This window comes from Musca vetustissima, unplaced genomic scaffold, assembly GCF_032173495.1.
Source record: "Musca vetustissima isolate MV318-11 ecotype Yass unplaced genomic scaffold, APGP_CSIRO_Mvet_v1 utg4091, whole genome shotgun sequence".
Taxonomy (NCBI): domain Eukaryota; kingdom Metazoa; phylum Arthropoda; class Insecta; order Diptera; family Muscidae; genus Musca; species Musca vetustissima.
Window position 1 is genome coordinate 274205 of NW_026884591.1, and position 20034 is coordinate 294238.

Sequence of the window (20034 nt, forward strand, 5' to 3'; positions counted from 1 at the left end):
ATTTAAGGTAAATGGTGCACCAAGACCCTATATATCTCTCGATTTGTACGAAATTTGGCACAGCGTACTGAATTAAGCCTAGAATGATGTGTGCTAAGTTTCGTGAAAATCGGTTCAGTTTTAGATATGGCTACCATATATATTTTCGTCCGATTTAAGGTAAATGGTGCATTAAAGTCCCTAAATATCTTTCGATTTGCACGAAATTTAGCACAGCGTACTGAATGAAACATAGAATGATGTGTGCTATGTTTCATGAAAATCGGTTCAGATTTAGATATAGCTTCAATATATATTTTCGTCCGATTTTATGTAAATGGTACATCCGATTTGCACGAAATTTGGCACAACGTACTGAATTAGGTCCACAATCACGTGTGCTAAGTTTCATGAAAATCGGTTCAGTTTTAGATATGGCTACCATATATATTTTCGTCCGATTTAAGGTAAATGGTGCATCAAAGTCCCTAAATATCTTTCGATTTGCACGAAATTTGGCACAGCGTACTGAATTAAGCCTAGAATGATGTGTGCTAAGTTTCGTGAAAATCGATTCAGTTTTAGATATGGCTACCATATATATTTTCGTCCGATTTAAGGTAAATGGTGCATCAAAGTCCCTAAATATCTTTCGATTTGCACCATATTTGGCAAAGCGTAATGAATTAGATCTAGAATGATGTGTGTTAAGCTTCGTGAAAATCGGTTCAGATTTAGATATAGTAGCTCCCATATATACTTTCGTCCGATTTAAGGTAAATGGTGCACCAAAGTTCCTAAATATCTTTCGATTTGCCCGAAATTTGGCAGAGCGTACTGAATTAAGCCTAGAATGATGTGTGCTTAGTTTCGTGAAAATCGGTTCAGATTTAGATATAGCTCCCATATATATTTTCGTCCGATTTAAGGTAAATGGTGCATCAAAGTCCCTAAATATCTTTCGATTTGCACGAAATTTGTTATAGCGTACTGAATTAACTCTAGAATTAGATCCGTTCAGATTTACGTATAGCTCCCATATATATTTTCGTCTGATTTTACATAAATGGTTCACCAAACTCCTAATGTTTCTCCGATTAACACGAAATTTTGCACAACGTATCAAATTGAGGCTTGAATGATGTTATTGGGTTTTGTTAAAATTGGTGCAGATCCAGCCAATGAAAAACGCAGCGTATAGGGCAACCCTGCAGACAGTAGCAACACGTAACGTGATGGAGAATTATCGGGAGAAAAGGAGAGAGGAGAAACGTGTTTTCAGAAAAAATAAGAAATAACAAGAAAAACGTGAGAGTGAGCAAATCGAGATGTACAGGAGTCAGAATGAAGTCCGGAAATTTTACCAACGAGTAAAACAGGCTTTGGTACAGGCACATCCTCCTGTAGAGATGAAGAAGGAAACCTGGTGACAGATACAGACAGCACAATTTGGCTAAATGAATGCATGCCCAATGATTGGAACCTCATCATCCTTTGTCCCGTGCACAAAAAAGGAGACAAGACGATATGTGCCAACTATAGAGGAATAAGTCTCCTTCCCATCGCATATAAAATGCTATCCAGTGTGCTGTGTGAACTATTGAAGCCAATGGTCAATGACATCATCGGAGCAAACCAATGCGGCTTCAGACCTGGCAAATCCATCATTGACCAGATTTTCATTCTGCGCCAAATCCTGGAAAAGTCCCACGAAAAACACATCGACACATACCACCTATTTGTCGATTATAAAGCCGCTCTCGACAGCCCTATCCGCTCAGAGGTGTTTAAAGCCATGTCTGCGTTCGGCATTCCTGCAAAATTAATACGGCTATGCAGGATAACTTTAAGTGGCACAAGGTCAACAAGTAAAGTAGGAAAGGATCTATCGGAGCCCTTCAATACCGAACGAGAATTCAGACAAGGTGACAGTTTGTCGTGTGATCTTTTTAACATCCTACTGGAAAAGGTCATACGAGACGCAAAGGTGAACAGAAATGGCACTCTGTACACCAAACAACACATGTTACTCGCCTACGCCGATGACATTGATATAATGGGTCGAACATTGCGAGCGGTAACATCCACCTTTGAACAAATTGAAAAGGTGTCTGCCAAAGTGGGTCTGGCAGTAAACGGCGAGAAGACCAAGCTGATGGTATCAACGCGCAACACGTCCAGGTGACTCGGACCAACTGTGGAACTTGAGAACTACAGCTTCGAGGTAGTTAAAGACTTTATATACCTTGATACCGCCATCGACATCAGTTTTGAAATTCGGAGAAGGATAGTGATGGCCAACAGATGCTATTATGGTCTAAGTAAGCAGTTTAGAAACAAGGCCACCTCCCGCCAGACCAAACTCACACTTTACAAGACGCTGATACTACCCGTGTTATTATATGGATCTGAAGTATGGGTACTTGTGCAAGCAAATGAGGCAGCCCTTGGGGTGTTTGAAAGAAAAAATCTCCGAAAGATCTACGGGCCGATCTGCGTTGACGGTGAATATCGGCGTCGAATGAACTATGAGCTTTACAATTTATACGCGGACATCGACATAGTCAGTCGTATTGAGCTGCAGCGACTACGGTGGCTAGATGAATGGAAATGCCCCAGCTCAAAAGGTATATAAAAATGAGCCTACTGGTGGTTCCCGTAGAAGGGGAAGGCCATGAATTAGATGGAAAGACCAAGTAGAAAACAACATCTTGGAACGTGGTATTCCAAATTGGTGGACTTGAGCACAAGACAGACGCGCTTGGAAATCTTTTTTAAGCTCGACTTATGGAACAACCGTTCTGTATCAAGCCAGCTAAGTAAGATGCAGATCCAGCCATAGCTTCCATATGTATTTCGATAGGGTGTCTGATTGAGATTAAATTTTTAACAGTGCGGCATACCGAATAGCGTGTATCAATTTTGCTATAAATCATTTTCCGTAAATTTGTCCCATGATATGCAGACGACTCTAATTCTACCGGAATTATATTAAATTTATCATAGGTTGCAGAAAGACATGAGCATGTTCCTTCGAGGGAACATTGACATGCAATTGTAAGGATACCTGTGTACAATATACTGAAATGGTGAAGGGTATTATATAGTCGGCCCAGTCCGACTTTACTACTTTCCTTACTGGTTTTAAACTAATTTTTAGAAACCTACATGAAGACGTAGATTTTTAAAAATATTTTTACACACCAAGGACTGTTTAAAAATATTTTTTTTACAGACCAAAGGCAACCAAATACTTCACTTTCAACCCTTTTGGTAAGTCAATACTTATTTGATGATGATCAACCATATCTCAACATATCTCCCCTACTCCCTTTGCTAATTATTTTATTTCAATATTTATGCTCATATAAAAATTCGCCCCTATTCAATTGCAAATAAATGAAATCAAATTGTTTTTATCATTGTAAATAGCTTCGAATTTCCTTGAAATACCCTTTCTCGAGGTTCCAGTTCTCAAATGAACAGATGTTCAAATAAGTGTTAGATAAGAATAGTTTTTGTTGTTGTTGGTTTTCTGGCTATTGTGTGAAACAATCAAAGGAACCAACAATCAACGATTTTCAGCAAAAAAAAAAAAAAACTAAATGCATTGCTGATAACTAAAAACAAATAGGAGGCGACCTCCAAAAGCCAGCGAACAAATACAGCAGCAACAACAGTTGAGCACGTCGTGATAAAATGAAGAACAAATAATAAAAATTAATTCTATTAGATACGAGACTATTAATGGCAAAAATACACTCAAATATTTTTTTCCATTTTTTTTATTACATTCTAAAGCATTTGAAGCTGCTGGCTGCCTCTGTTGCTTCTGCTTGCATTCTATTTTGTTCTACAAGGTTGCAGAATATTAACTTCAATTGCTTGTAGAAGCGAACAAAAATTGATTGTTGTAGATCTTTTTGAAATATTTTTAAAGGACTGTCATTTCGTAGATTTTGTATAAATATTTTTAAACACCTTTAATCAGATTTTTAAAAATAGATTTTTTTAACACCTTTAATCAGTTTTTTTAATCTACTCCTATATGTAGGCAAAAAAATTATTTTTTAAAAAATCTACACCTATATGTAGGCAATAAAAATATTTTTAATAGCAAAGTGCCCGCTACTTCGTATGCGGAAAGGGAATACTTACTTAGCTGGCTTGTTACAGAACGGTTGTTCCATAAGCCGAGCTTAAAAAAGATTTCCAAGCGCGTCGGTCTTGTGCGCAAGTCCACCAATTTGGAAGACCACGTTCCAAGATGTTGTTTTCTAATTGGTATTTTCATCTAATTCGTGGCCTTCCCCTTCTACGGGAACCATCAGTAGGCTCATTTTTATATGCCTTGAGCTGGGACATTTTCATTCATCCGCACAACATGGCCTAGCCACCGTAGTCGCTGCAGCTCAATACGACTGACTATGTCGATTTCCACGTATAAATTGTAAAGCTCGTGGTTCATTCGACGCCGATATTCACCGTCGACGCAGATCGGCCCGTAGATCTTTCGGAGAATTTTTCTCTCAAACATCCCAAGAGCTGCCTCATCTGCTTGCGCAAGTACCCATGCTTCTGATCCATATAATGGCACAGGTAGTATCAACGTCTTGTAAAGTGTGAGTTTGGTAAGGCGGGAGATGGCCTTGTTTCTAAACTGCTTACTTAGACCATACTAGCATCTGTTGGCCATCACAATCCTTCTCCGAATTTCAAAACTGATGTCGTTCGTTTTATTTATGGCGGTACCAATGTATATAAAGTCTTTAACTACCTCGAAGCTGTAGTTCTCAAGTTCCACAGTTGGTCTGAGTCCACTGGACGTCTTGCACGTTGATAGCATCAGCTTGGTCTACTCGCCGTTTACTGCCAGACCCACTTTGGCAGACTCCTTTTCAATTTGTTCAAAGGTGGATGTTACCGCTCGCAATGTTCGACCCATTATATCGATGTCATCGGCGTAGGCGAGTAACATGTGTTGTTTGGTGTACAGAGTGCCATTTCTGTTCACCTTTGCGTCTCGTATGACCTTTTCCAGCAGGATGTTAAAAAGATCACATGACAAACTGTCACCTTGTCTGAATCCTCGTTTGGTATTGAAGGGCTCCGATAGGTCCTTTCCTACTTTAACTGCTGACCTTGTGCCACTTAATGTTATCCTGCATAGCCGTATTAATTTTGCAGGAATGCCGAACGCAGACATGGCTTTAAACACCTGTGAACGGATAGGGCTGTCGAATGCGACACATAGGTGGTATGTGTCGATGTGTTTTTCGTGGGTCTTTTCCAGGATTTGGCGCAGAGTGAAAATCTGATCAATAGTGGGTTTGTCAGGTCCGAAACCGCATTGGTATGGTCCGATGATGTCAATCGTTCACACAGCACACTGGATAGCACTTTATATGCGATAGGAAGGAAAGGGAATACAAAAAATATTTCGCATGGAAATCGTGAAGACTGTATTATTTGTTGTACTGTAGTTCTGAATTCCGCCTCTATTTCTACATCTAATATGAAGTTTATTACCATTTAGTACTCTTCATACACATAAGCACTATTTTCCGAAATCTTTTATTTTTATTTTATTACACAGATTAAAAATAGATCCGATTTTAGCAAATACGTACATGTTCCACATTTAGTTTCATTTAGCACTTTTCGAACACATAAGTACACATTTTTAAGACTACCTCCATACCATCATCACCACCACAAAATTTTGTACCAGTTACTTCCAAAACCTTCTTTCTAAATCTCCGTCAGCGAGCCACATTCTAAATTTTAGCTTTCCAGCTCTCTCCGTTACCCAAATCCAAATGTAAAGTATTTTCTATTCTATTTACTATTCGTACACATAAATTTGTAAATTTTCCAAAGTTGTCGCCATAACTCAATACTACACTTTACTAACAATTATCTAAATTCCATATCTCTGGGTTCAACCAAATCCAAATTTAGTACCATTTAGTACTTTTCATACTCTTACGTAAGATATTCTAAAACTACATCAATCCTACACTATAATAGTAATCTTAATTCGACCAAAGTCCAAATTGTACCAAATTTAGTACTTTTCGTACTCATAAGTACAAATTTCCAAATGTACCTCAATCCTGCTTTCAAATAGTAATCGTAAGTCTAAATTTAAGAATTCCAGCTCTGTCTGTTCATTAAAAAAAAATAAATTATACTAGATTTGGTACCATTCTGTACTTTTCGTACCCATATTCCAAACCTATCTCAATATTCCAAACCTGCTTTCAAATAGCAATCGTAAGTTCAAATTTAAGAATTTCAGCTCTGTCTGTTCTCCAAATTGTACCAGATTTGGTACCATTCTGTACTTTTCCTACACTTCCACCGTAACCTATGTGGCAACTTTCAGAATTCGGGTTATAACTCAAGTCCAAATTGTACCAAATTTTGTGCTTTTCGTACCCAATAATAACCTTAAGTGTACATTTAAGGATCCCAGCTCTATACGTTCACATACATCCAAATTGTATCAAATTTAGTACCATTTATTACTTTTCGTAGACGTTAGTACGAGATTCTAAAACTTCTCAATTTCACACTCCAAAACTATTTCTAATGACAAATTTCAGGATCCCAGCCCTATCCGTTCACATAGACCCAAATTGTACCATACTTAGTACTTTTCGTACTTATGAGTTCGAATTTCCAACACTGTCTCAATCCTTTACTCTAACAGTTCAAATTGTACTAAAAATACAAAATCCAAATTGTACTATATTTAATACCATATAGAACTTTTCGTACAAGTAAGTAGGAATTTCTTTAACTACCTCAATCCTACACTCCAACAGTCATTTTAATTCTCAATTTGAAGACTCCAATCATGTACTCCAATAGTAATCCCAATTCCTATTTTCACACTCAACACAATGCAAATAGTATTTTGTACTTTTTATACACATAAGTAGGTTAGGTTAGGTTTGGGGATGTGCAGTCACATGTATGACTGCAAAACTCTGAGACCGGTTAGGTCCGTTGTGATCATCCGCAAGAAAAGATACAGCGAAGTGAAGAGACAAGAGATAGATCTGTAGGGGAGAGAAGATTAGTGAATTAAAGGAGTGAAGAGTGAAGGTTGATGGTGCTATGAGTCAGACAGAAAAGTGTTACGTGCCAAGGTTGTATGCTCCTAACCACTTTATGTTTCTAATTATGCTGTAGATTAGAGCAGGTTCGGTTGTTGAGAAGAGGCAGAAAATGAGCACCCATTAATCTGTGCCGCCTGTAAGCCAGGGATGGGCACTGGCACAAGAGATGCTCAATTGTCTCCGTCTCCTCCTCGTCAACACAGAGTCTACAGTAATCAATTGCATCGAGGTCCCATTTACTAGTAAAGGCCCTGATGTTGCAGTGACCAGTGATGGTTCCTGTCACCACTCTAATTTCGGCTTTACTCAGGTTCAATAGTGAGCGCGTTCTTTTGGTTGTCAGAGTCGGCCAAATGGATCTTGACACGTTGCACCTAGGTTCGTTGTGCCAAAGTTCACAGGCTGTTTCGTCAAAGAATGCCTCAAAATTCCTATAGAAAAGACATATGGGTGGTTTGATTGAGTCATCAGTTTCTAGATCGGTGGATTGAGATCCTCGTCTAGCTAGTTCGTCCGCTCTTTCATTACCCAAGATGTCACAATGTCCTGGTACCCAACACAACCGATAGCTATGGTTAAGTTCTTCCAGAGCTGCTCTACACTTGAGGACGGCTTCGGATTTGATGTGACAAGATTTGATGGCTTTAAGAGCCGCTTGACTATCCACAAAGATAGTCACCGGTTTAACGACCTCAGCATCCAGACTTTTTATCAATTCCGCTGCCTTCCAGATCGCGAAGATTTCAGCTTGGAAAACACTGCAGTTGCTATCCAGCTTGTAGGTTAACTCAAGGCCTAACCTTTCACAGTAGACGCCTGCCCCAGTGCCTTCTTCCATCTTGGATCCGTCTGTATAGAAAGCCAGACCGTCCAGAGGAGGGTTACTTCGTTTCCAGTCGTCTCTACTAGTAATAACGACATCTACATCGTCAAATCTAAGGATTGGTGATATATAGTCGCTTAGTTTAATGCGTTGGTCCAAAGCTATACCTGGTTCATTCAGAACACTACTATGCCCAAAGGTACAGTCCCGCCAGAGTTTTTGTTCATGCAGCCGTAGGGCGCTACGCGCAGCTTGACACTTAATGCTGAGGCCCAAAGGCTTGAAATACAGCATTGCGTTCAACGCTGCTTGTGGCGTACTTCTTCTGGCTCCTGTAACTAAAATCGCGGCGGCTCTTTGTACCTTGTCTAATTTACTGTATGTCGACTTGAGGCTCAGACAGTTCCACCAAACAAGAGAGCCATAGGACAAGATGGGCTTCATCACAGTGTTATACATTCAGTGTATAGTCGATGGTTTTAGCCCCCACCTTTTCCCAATGGAGTTCTTGCATGCATAGAGTGCAATCATTCCTCTCTTCGCCCGCTACTCCACGTTCCTTTTCCATCGTAGTTGACAGTCCAGGATTGTGCAGAGGTACTTTGCTTCGGCGGATAGGTGAAGTTGCACTCCATCCAATGTTGGTGGAAAAAAAACGCCGAGCTTACGCTTCCTAGTAAACATTACCAGTTCCGTCTTCGGTACGGAATTGCTTAAACCATTTCCATACATCAACATAACTTCCCAAACTGTATTCTATATAAAATTTCAAATATGTTCAATATATATACAATTAGAACTAAATTTAGTAATGTTTAGTACTTTTAGTACACTTATAGGTCGAATTTTCAAAAACCGTTTTTTTACATCTTTCTAACTTTCCATCAGTGACCCACATTCCAAATTTCAGAATTCTAGCTCTTCCAGTTCGCCTAATACAAAGGATACCATATTTGGTACATTTTAGTACTTTTCGTAACCTTCTAGTTCGAATTTCCAAAAACCCAGCCTTATCTCACGCCTACACACCAACAACAACGCACACTCAAAATTTGACGTTTCGTCTGGGCGATCATCTGTCAGTCACTCACTCACATAACACTAAGCTCTTTTATCTATTGTTAAGATTAAAATAAATCGACGCCTAGATATAGACCCTTAAAACATATTTTTGAAAAATCTACGCCTATATGCTCTACTTCAAAGTGTAGATTTTTATACCCTACACAACTATGTTGTCAGGGTATTATAGCTTTGTGCAGCCCCAAAAGTTTGTAACGCAGCGAAATATTGGTCCTAGACCCACCTTTAAGTATACCGATCGTCATATCTCGACTAGCTGAGTCGATCTAGACATGTGTGTCCGTCCGCCGTCCGTCTGTCCATTATAATTTGTAAACACGATACAGGCCACAGTTATGGACCAATTTTCACGAAATTTTGCATATAGGATGGGTTCTGGCCAATGAAGACCCCTATTGGTTTTGGGAAAGATCGGTTAATATTTAGGGGATGAAATGGACCAAATACTATTTTTTTCGTTTTTTCTGGTCGCTCCAGAGGCCGTAATAATGGCCCGAACTTTGTGAAATTTTGCATGGAGAAGGGGATCGGGCCAAAGAATAAGCATGCCTGTTTTGATAAAGATCGGCCAATATTTAGCGGGTCAAATGGAATCTGACTTTTGTGTGAAAAATGACAAAATTTGTATTCTATAGCGTATATATTTACGACTGAAGGACATGGACCCGAGAAGTTGATATTATATCCAAGAGGAGTGGTTGACCTTTAAATTGATACCAATTATATTGTCGTATGTACTCGGATGTGGGAGTTACATCTAAATATTTACAATTATCTCCGTATTCGTATATTATTTAGTAACCCATTATCACTCTTGAGAGCGGAACTATAACGCTGATCGCTTTGAAATGATCTATGAGGTTCCAGTTATGGTCAAGGACAACGCCTATAATTTTCGGTGATGACCAGATAATAATTTTGGAATGAAGTGGACCGAAAACTTAATTTTTTGTGCTATTTTCGAGTCGATCTATAGACCACAAATGAAAGCCGAACATCACAACACAACCCACGGGGAAGGGAATCTGGACAATAGCTGTACTGAATACTCGTAATATTCGGAAAATATGTCAGTGTGAGGAAGAGGTGCTGTTTACCTGGGAATAAACATCCGCAGAAAATTTGAGTTCCGTGGTAGTTGTGTAGGGTATCGTATGGTCGGCCGCGTCCGACTATACTGCTCCGCTCACTGGTTTAAAGTATCTTTGTTTCAATTCTAGCGTATCTGTCTCCTTTCAGAACTCCACCAATCATGGACACCCTCAACGCCGACTGTCTACGGGAGATCATAATAAATCTCTCGCTAAAAGATCAAATAGCATTATTGCAGGTCAATGCATATTTTGAGGAAATTGTACTCTCTCTATGGTCGACAAAATACAAAAACAATAACATCAATTTCTTGGAAAGAGATCTCAATGATACAGAAATGGAAATCTTTTTCAAATCCATAACACAATTTGCCGAATCATTTGAATTGCGATTTTTAGATGAACATAAATATGGAATATTGAAGAAGTTCACTTACCCACAAGTTAGATCCGTGCGCCTAACAACACCTACCTGCTTTATGGAAGATGAAGATGTCTTGGATTTACATCGAATGTTTCCCAATTTGCAGGTGTTCAGCCCTTATGGTAATTTAAGTGGAAAATATTTAGACTCCTGGCGGGATCTGAAGGAATTAAATCTTGCCCATTGCTACAAATTGGAATTGAAACATTTGCATCGTATTATGAGTAATTTACATTTGGAACATCTGGATTTGAATATGTTCCCGCTGTGTAAGCAGTACGAACAATTGGATTTGAGAAAGGCCCATTTGGAGAGGTTGCAGTATTTGCGTCTGATTACCTATGAATTTTATTATTTCCTTTCGAAACCGCTGCCCCAGTTGAAACATCTCTACATTACCAATCAATATAATCCACGTCAATTGTTCGCTGCCATTCTCTCGGTGTAGGAGGCTAAGGATATCCTTAAGGTCGAGGCAAATGTTCAAATGTCCTCGTCAATTGTTTGGAGATGCGCCTAAATGTCCATGAGTTGTGCATCATCAACGATGACAACGTTCTGCCCTTCAATGTTATGAAGTCTCTACATCAGCTGGATGATTTGCGAGTGCTGCGTTTTAAGAGCTGCGATTTCACCACAGTCGATGTGGCGGAACTTTTAAGGAATATTCCTCAAGTTGAGGAAATTTCATTGGAAAGTTGCCGTCTACCAGATCAGATAATATCTCTCAATGTTCCCCTGCTGGCAGCTGAGAGAAGCACACCGCTGAGACTGAATTTTTGGCAAAATTTTGCCAGAGATTCATCACCGGAATTTTTTTTTGGGAACAGAACAGAACAAATGTAGGTGATGGAAATATAATTAAAAAAAAATAATGATGTACAATTTTGTTTCCCTATTACAGTCTCCCCAACCCTGTGATGTCATATTGGAAGGTCATCATGATCTGTTTGAATTTACCGAAAAACCTGGTTCAGATTTGCGTTTTGAACCACTCTATGTACAATTCCGTTGAGAGTTAAAAACCAAAAACTAATAAAAATATTTTTAATACAATAATATTTTTAAGGCCTATTTTTTATAGCATATTTGTACCCTTCAACACACTGTGGTACAGGGTATTATGTCTTCGTTCATATGTTTGTAACAGACAAAAGGAAACGAGATAGACACATGGTTCCTTTTTAGAATATGCATAGAATCACTTTCTAAGTCGATTTATGCATGTCCGGACGGTCCGTCTGTCTGTCCATGTTAAATTGTAAACAAAGTACAGGTCGCATTTATGATCCGAATTGGATAAAAATTGGCATAGGTTACTTGTTTGGCCCAAGGACGAACCCTATTGAAATTGGGAAAAATCGATTCAGATTTAGATATAGCTCCCATATATTTTTTCGTCCGATTTTAAGTAAATTGTGCACAAAAGTCCATAAATTTTTTTCGATTGGCACGAAATTTAGCATAGCGTACTAAATTGGGTCTGTAATATTGTATGTTAAGTTTCGTGAAAATCGCTTCAGAGTTAGATATAGCTCCCATGTATAGATTCGTCCGATTTTCAGTAAATGGTGCACCAAAGTCCCTAAATATCTTTCGATTTGCACGAAATTTGGTATAGAGTACAAAATTAGGTCTAGAATGATGTGTGCTAAGTTTCGTGAAAATCGCTTCAGATTTAGATATAGCTCCCATATATATTTTCGTCCGATTTATGATAAATAGTGAACCAAAGTCCCTATATATCTTTCGATTTGCACGAAATTTGGTATAGAGTACAAAATTAGGTCTAGAATGATGTGTGCTAAGTTTCATGGAAATCGGTTCGGATTTATTTTCGTCCGATTTAATGTAAAGTCCCTATATATCTTTAGATTTGCACGAAATTTGGTATAGCGCACTGAATTAAGTCTAGAATGATGTGTGTTAAGTTTCGTGAATATCGATTCAGATTTAGATATAGCTCCCATATATATTTTCGTCCGATTTATGGTAAATGGCGCGCCAAATATATTTCGATATGCCCGAAATTTGACACAGCGCACTGAATTGAGTGTATAGTTAGAGTTAATGTTCTTTCGAAAAGGCGACGTCTGTTAGGAGAATATGTACAAGTCGGCCCTGTCCGATTTTACTACTTTCCTTGCTGGTTAATATTGTAATATTTAATAAGTTAAGATCTGCTGAAAATTATATAGATTGACTCATATAACTATGCAAACACGAGTATGATATTCCCTTGATCCATTCCTAAAAAAAAAATAACAATAACTCAAAATACTACATACATACATTATTATTGTTGTTTATTGTTCATTGACATTGACAGATGCAGTTTTCGAACATGCGAACACAAAAAAACACACACACAATAAACTGGAATTACAAAAATCCAAGTTTAGCATTAATTAAATAAAAAGCTTTAGTTCGTTTGTGAACGTCTATTCTGTTCTGTTCTATTCTTGGCCGAGAAACTGCATCAGCCAGCCATCCATCCAGCATAGCTCGCACAAAACTCGAAAGCTTTGAACCGAAGTGCAAATATAATGACAGAGAATATCAAATTTGCAACCGTTCATTAGTCGTTGTCTAGAGTTTGACTTTTAAATTCAACTTCAAAATCGATTCACAGATATTCTTGTTGTTGTTCTTGCTGTTGTTGTGATCTCACTAAAAAATTGGAGTATGGCAGACTAATAAAATTCAAATGGTTTTTGTTTTCGTTTTATCTGAAGTGCAATTGTCAAATGCAGAAAATCTGCATATTAATGTCATAACAAGTTCATGTGAGTTGTTGTTGTTGTTTTTTTGATAAAAATTTATGAAACAATTTTCTGAGCGCCTAATACAACCATGTCTTAGTTTTTGTAGATTTTATTAAATATTTTTTAAAGGTCTTCCTTCCGCCAGATGGCGTAGATTTTTAAGACCCCACATATAGTGGAAGATTTTTATACCTTACAAAAGTATGTTGTCAGGGTATTATAGCCTTGTGCAGCCCCAAGAGTTTGTAATGTTTAAGACCCTACATATAGGTGTAGATTTTTTTAAAAGTATTATTAAGACCCTAAATATTGGCGTTGATTTAAAAAAAGTTTGACCCTAAATATAGTGGAAGATTTTTTACACATATATTTTAAGGGCCTACATACAGGCGTAGATTTTTATAAAATTTTTTTAGGGGCCTACATTTAGGCGTACATTTTTTTAAATATTTTTAAGGACCTAAATTAAGGCGTAGACTTTTAAAAATATTTTTTTAAATTCTTATTCTAATTCAAGGTATTTTCATTATCTTTCAGAACTCCACCAATCATGGACACCCTCAACGCCGACTGTCTACGGGAGATCATAATAAATCTCTCGTTAAAAGATCAAATAGCATTATTGCAGGTCAATGCATATTTTGAAGAAATTGTACTCTCTCTATGGTCGACAAAATACAAAAACAATAACATTAATTTCTTGGAAAGAGATCTCAATGATATCGAAATGGAAATCTTTTTTAATGCCATAACACAATTTGCCGAATCATTTGAGTTGAGATTTTTGGATGAACATAAATATGGAATATTGAAAAAATTCATCTATCCCCAAGTCAGATCCGTACGCCTAACAATACATCCTTGCTTTATGAAAGATGAAGATGTCTTGGATTTACATCGGATGTTTCCAAATTTGCAGGTGTTCAGCCCTCATGGTAATTTAAGTGGAAAATATTTAGACTCCTGGCGGGATCTGAAGGAATTAAATCTTGGTTATTGCTACAAATTGGAATTGGAACATTTTCATCGGATTATGCGTAATTTACATTTGGAACATCTGGATTTGAATATGTTCCCGTTGAGTAAACAATATGAACAATTGGATTTGAGAGAAGCTCGTTTGGAGAGGTTGCAGTATTTGCGTCTCAATACCTATGAATTTTATTATTTCCTTTCGAAACCATTGCCCCAGTTAAAACATCTCTACATTACCAATCAATATAATCCACGACAGCTGTTTGATGTCATTCTGTCGGTGTGGGCGGCTAAGGATATCCTTAAGGTCGAGGCAAATGTTAAAAATGTCCTCGCCAATTGTTTGGAGATGCGCCTAAATGTCCATGAGTTGTGCATCATCAACGATGACAACGTTCTGCCCTTTAATGTTATGAAGTCGTTGCATCTTTTGGATGATTTACGGGTGTTGCGTTTTAAGAGCTGCGATTTCACCACCGTTGATGTAGCGGAACTTTTAAGAAATATTCCTCAAGTTGAGAAAATTTCATTGGAAAGTTGTCGTCTACCAGATCAGATAATATCTCTCAATGTTCCCCTGCTGGCAGCTGAGAGAAGCACACCGCTGAGACTGAATTTTTGGCAAAATTTTGCGAGAAGATCCAGAAATTCATCACCGGAAGGTGATGGGCAACAGAACAGAACAAATGTAAGTGATGAAAATATATTTTTGGAATATTTTTTTTAATGAAATAACATTTTTTTCCTTTTACAGTCCCCCCAACCCTGTGATGTCATATTGAAAGGTCATCATGATCTGTTTGAATTCACCGAGAAACCGGGTTCGGATTTATGTTTCGAACCACTTTATGTACAATTCCGTTGAGAATTTAAATAAAAAATCAATAAAAACTGAAGATAAGAATTTTTAGGGCTTACATATAGGCATGGATTTTTTAAACATATTTTTAAGAACCTGTATATAGGCGTGGACTTTTAAACAATATTTGTAAGGGTCTATACATAGTGGGTCTAAGGGTCTATAGAGTGATTTTTTTTTTTTAAATATTTTTTGAGAGCCTATATTTAGACGTAGATTTTTTTAAAATATTTTTATAGGTCTATATATTTTTAAGGGTCTAGGCATAATTTTTTAAAAAATATTTTTTTAAGGTCCTGCATATAGGCGTATATTTTTTAAAACACTACTACAAATAACAATATTAATTTCATAGAATAAAATATATATTTTTTATTTATCATTCACTTCCATATTTGGTCCAATAGGGGTTTTTAAAGCATAGAATAGCTTCTTAAGGCAAAAATGTGTAGATCTTAAAAAAATAAACATACCCAAGGACAGGGTATATAATGGCATATAAGGCAATCTAAATAAAGATTTTAAAATATATAAAAAATATTTGGTACAATATTAAGGGCACATATGTGGGATTAAAGAAATTTTTGGTACATCTTTGCTTTGTCTTAGTTTAAAAAAATAATAATTAAATAGGTTATAATCAGGTTAAGGGGTTCATCCTGCACCTTCTCATATTCTTTGGCTTTTGCTCTTTCAGTCTCCGTTCAATTATAAATGTAAATCAATTATGGTACTCTCAACGAATGGCATTTTATCTTTTTCCACATCAATCTGATATATGGCCAATTGGATAAATTGCCATACTCGCAGGCAGGTCTGGGGATAACGAATATTCATTCCTAACATATAATGGAAGAGGAAATTCAAGGCTTCCATAAGTTCGGAACACTGGAAAACAATACCGCTTATACTAAATTCGGCATAGATAACCTGTTGATGGCTGTGGACAAAGCGAATTTGTAAATCGGCTGGATTTGGGTCGGAACGTAGCTCGTCAAGGGTCTGTAAGAAAAATATAAATTGAGAGATTAGAAAAAAATGGAATATAAATTAAATTAATCCAACTTACCCCATAGGCCTTAATGAATCTCTCCTGGCACTCCGCCCTGGAAGCCTTGGAGGTGATGATTTCATTTTTTCGTCCACTACAGGGTATTATGTAGGGTATGAGTAATAATGCCAAACCGGCAGTGTATGCTAAAAAATAGAAATTCAAAAATTTAAATTTTAACATCTTAATTACAAATATTCAATACTCACTTTCATCTGTAGACTCTTCGATGGCCCTTATAATACTAGCTGTATTACCCAATTTCCGGCGAATACCCTTGGCTTTCGCCAAAACTTTCTTATAAATATTCAGCCAATTATCAATTGTCAATGCATTGGGATAACGATTTTTAACATCAATTTCAATGAGAGTAATGCCTCTCTCACATCGCAATATCGAATAACGTTCCATATATTCGGAGGGTGTTAGTTTTTCTTTTAACAATTCTTGCCAACGTTTTTCATGGGTTTCTGTCCATTTCACCATTAAATAATCCCAATCCATGGTGGTATTTTCGGAAAAGTCGATGTTTTCGACCTCTTCAACCTCCTGACCTTCAACCTCCTGACTGTGAATGGATTGTGTATCTTCTTTGTGTTCCGAATCCTTTTTCCGCCTCTTATATCGGCTCTTGGCAACACCACTTTGCACCAAGAACGACCGTTTACTAACATAAGCACACCATAGTTTACCCTTTGCATGAGCATTCGGTTTGGCCGGTATAAAATATGTCGTCTCTTCTTCGGTGGGGAATGCCTGACACACATTTTGGGCTAATATCATGAATTCTTGGCGTTGGATGCTACAACAAAAGGAGGGGTTAAAAGTTGTATTAATACAAATTAACCCGTAATATTTACCATCGATCCGGCTGTACTCTGAGGCATTCTTCTATTACCGCCTTGGCTATGGCATTTCGATGTTTATTTTCCAATGGCTTACCCATATCTACCAGAGCACAAATATGTAAAATTGAGGGTATACTACGAATTTCATCAGCACTGGGTAAGTGTTTGGGATCTTGCGTAATTGTAGTCCGTTGACCCAATTCCATTGGCCTATCATCATTTTTGGAATTTAAATGAGCAAGAAAGTTAGCTGGAAAAAGAATAATGTAAAGATTTAATTCAGATAGAATTGTCAAAGCGAAAACTAAAATTAGATTACATAAAAAATCTTAAATATCCTAAAACAATTAACTAACATGCAGCACTTGGCTCATTGAATATTCAAATTTCAAATAATTGGATTTTTTAAGAAATTTCAGTGTGGGGCAAAATATTGGCTTGATGCCAAGTATTTTACAAGCATAAGCCCATTTAGAGGACATTTGCAGTAGACTGACTTTATTTAGAGGTCTTTAGAATGTATTCTTCCTTCATAGGTCTATATTTACAGTAGACCTGCAGGAGGTCTGCAATAAAATATTACTTTGTAGAAGCCTTCTTACACAGATTATAATATCTTTTGTAGGAACAATTCTTAATGCGAAAGACGTAGCCTAAGAAAATGAAATTATTAAGGAACTCCACTGTCATAAGAACTTCGAATACATTGTAGGGACATTCTGATGATCTACTGGAGTTCTTCTATATACAGATAAACTGCTGGGTGGTGATGACCATTCTTCATTAGATCATCTTTAGGAAAAATTTATGTCGTTATAATTTTACACGCAGTAGACCTGATAATCTTGAAGACTATAAAAATAAAAACTTCCAAAGGACTTTTATATACCGAATTTATTGTAGGCGTATTCCGAGGAGCTTCAGGCGTTCCACATTATACAGAAGTCCTTCTGAAGGTCTTGTATAACAAGCAGACTTACTGGTACTCTTTTTTATATAGAAGAGAAGGGTAATCGACACTGTATATAATGAAGATCTTCTTGAAGTCATCCTTAAAATACCTCCTGGGAGTCTTGTACAAAAAGAATACATTCGGGAAATCTCCTTTAGCCAGATTATGGAATCTGCACTAAGCAAAAGACATACTGAAGGAATCTATGTGCAATAAAACCTAGCATAGATAAATTATATTCTCCAGACCTTCCACTCTAACATAGTCTTTCCGAGTCTTCTTACTGGTCCAATACGTTGTGGGAATCCTTTGAAAACCATCAGGAGCTTGTACAGAAGAACAATTTAAGGACTTGTATAAAAAAAAAGAAAATTAACTGTGTGTCCTATTATTTATACGAAGGTTCTTCTAGACTTATTCTATAGGCAGAATATCATCAATCAATCAATCTATATGAATAACTAGCATATACCCGCTACTCCGTTAGCGAATGTGAGAAGTATTTAAAACCCAATACCAATCATTATTAACACTTTTAGAACCATTTAGTACCCATGTTATCTTATAGTACGTTTTTCCAAAACTACCTCCATATCTCAACCCTACACCAATTCTGACCGCAAAAGAAATCTAGCTCTATACAAAAATTTGTTGTAAAATTTGGTCCAATTTGTTTCAAATTTAGTACCATTTAATAAAAATAAGTACTACCTGCATCATGCAATCCAATGGGAATCTTTTTACTCAATTTCAGGATTCCAGCTCTATCGGTTAGCTTTTAATCCCAATTGTACCAAATTTAGTGTCATTTAGTAGACATTTCCAAAACATCCTACATAGCCCAATACTATACCCCAACAGGTAATCTAACTTCAAATTTCAAGATTCAAACTCTATCTGTTCTCTCAAATCCTTATTTGGTACCATTTTGTACACATTAGTACAAGTGTCCAAATCTTTCTACACATCTCAATCCTTCACCCCAAAAGTAACCCTATCTCCAAATTTCAGGATTCCAGCTGTATTGGTTGGCCCAAAATTTAAATTGTATAAAATTTAGTACACATTAGCACGAAAGCCGAATCCTACACCCCAACAGTGATTCTAACATCAAATTTCAAGATTCCAGCTCTATCGATTCACCCAAATCCAAATTTGTTACCATTTTGTACACATTAGTACGGATTTTCAAAATTCCCTACATTCTTACAACCAAACAGAGATCCAAATTACATTGTTCCCGCTCTATTGCTTCACCCAAATCCAAATTTTGCCAATTATAGTATTTACAACTTTTAGTACACATAGGTAAAAAATTCCAAAAACTACGTACATATCCCAATCCTACACTCCGACGGTAATGTTAATTTCAATTTTCCGGATTCCAACTCCTTTTGTACCTCCAAATTAAATTTGTACCGAATATAGTACAATATAGTACTTTTCGTATACATAAGTACACGCTTCCAAAGCCAGCTCCTTATATCGACCCTACTTCTCAACCTTAATTCGCATTCCAAATCCATTCACATGCAACGAAATTGTATCAAATTTAGTACTTTTCTGATACTTATAGTTCGAATTTCCAAAAAAAAAACCTTTGCTACTTCTATTCTACACTCCATCAGTGAGCCTCAATCCAAATTTTAGAGTTCTGGCTCCACCGGTTCGCCAAATACAAATGATCCCATACTTTTTAGTACTTTTCGTAACGTTCTAGTACGAATTTCAAAAAAAAAAAAACCCAGCCTCATCTGACACCTTTGGACCTAGAGTGATACTCAACTAAATTCTAACTTCAGTCGTTTCGTCTGGGCGTTGATGAATCGTTAAGTCAGTAAGTCAATCACTTTACTCTTTTATTAGCATAGATACCTTTAAATTTTAACTAGAAAAGGCTATCTGGAGGGATCATCCCTGGTGCTTCCTCATTATCATAGACTTAGACATTATATATGAAAGAAATTCCGGAAAGGAGTAACTCTGAGGCTCATTAAACATCTGGTTGTCCTTTATATAGCGATTGGCTTCTGAAGGTATTCTATGTTTTTTGAGGG

The 20034-nt window shown here is 37.0% G+C and overlaps 2 protein-coding genes across 2 annotated transcripts; both read left to right on the forward strand.

The window, feature by feature from the left end:
• The first annotated feature begins 10264 nt into the window (after positions 1 to 10264).
• LOC133331606 (uncharacterized) lies at positions 10265 to 10975 on the forward strand. Its single transcript, XM_061539990.1, has one exon. The coding sequence runs from the start codon at positions 10265 to 10267 to the stop codon at positions 10973 to 10975; it is 711 nt and encodes a 236-aa protein (XP_061395974.1).
• Positions 10976 to 13842: 2867 nt separating this feature from the next.
• On the forward strand, positions 13843 to 15132 carry LOC133331607 (uncharacterized). The gene is made up of 2 exons (XM_061539991.1): positions 13843 to 14955; positions 15022 to 15132. The coding sequence occupies exons 1-2, from the start codon at positions 13843 to 13845 to the stop codon at positions 15130 to 15132; spliced, it is 1224 nt and encodes a 407-aa protein (XP_061395975.1).
• Positions 15133 to 20034: the final 4902 nt, after the last annotated feature.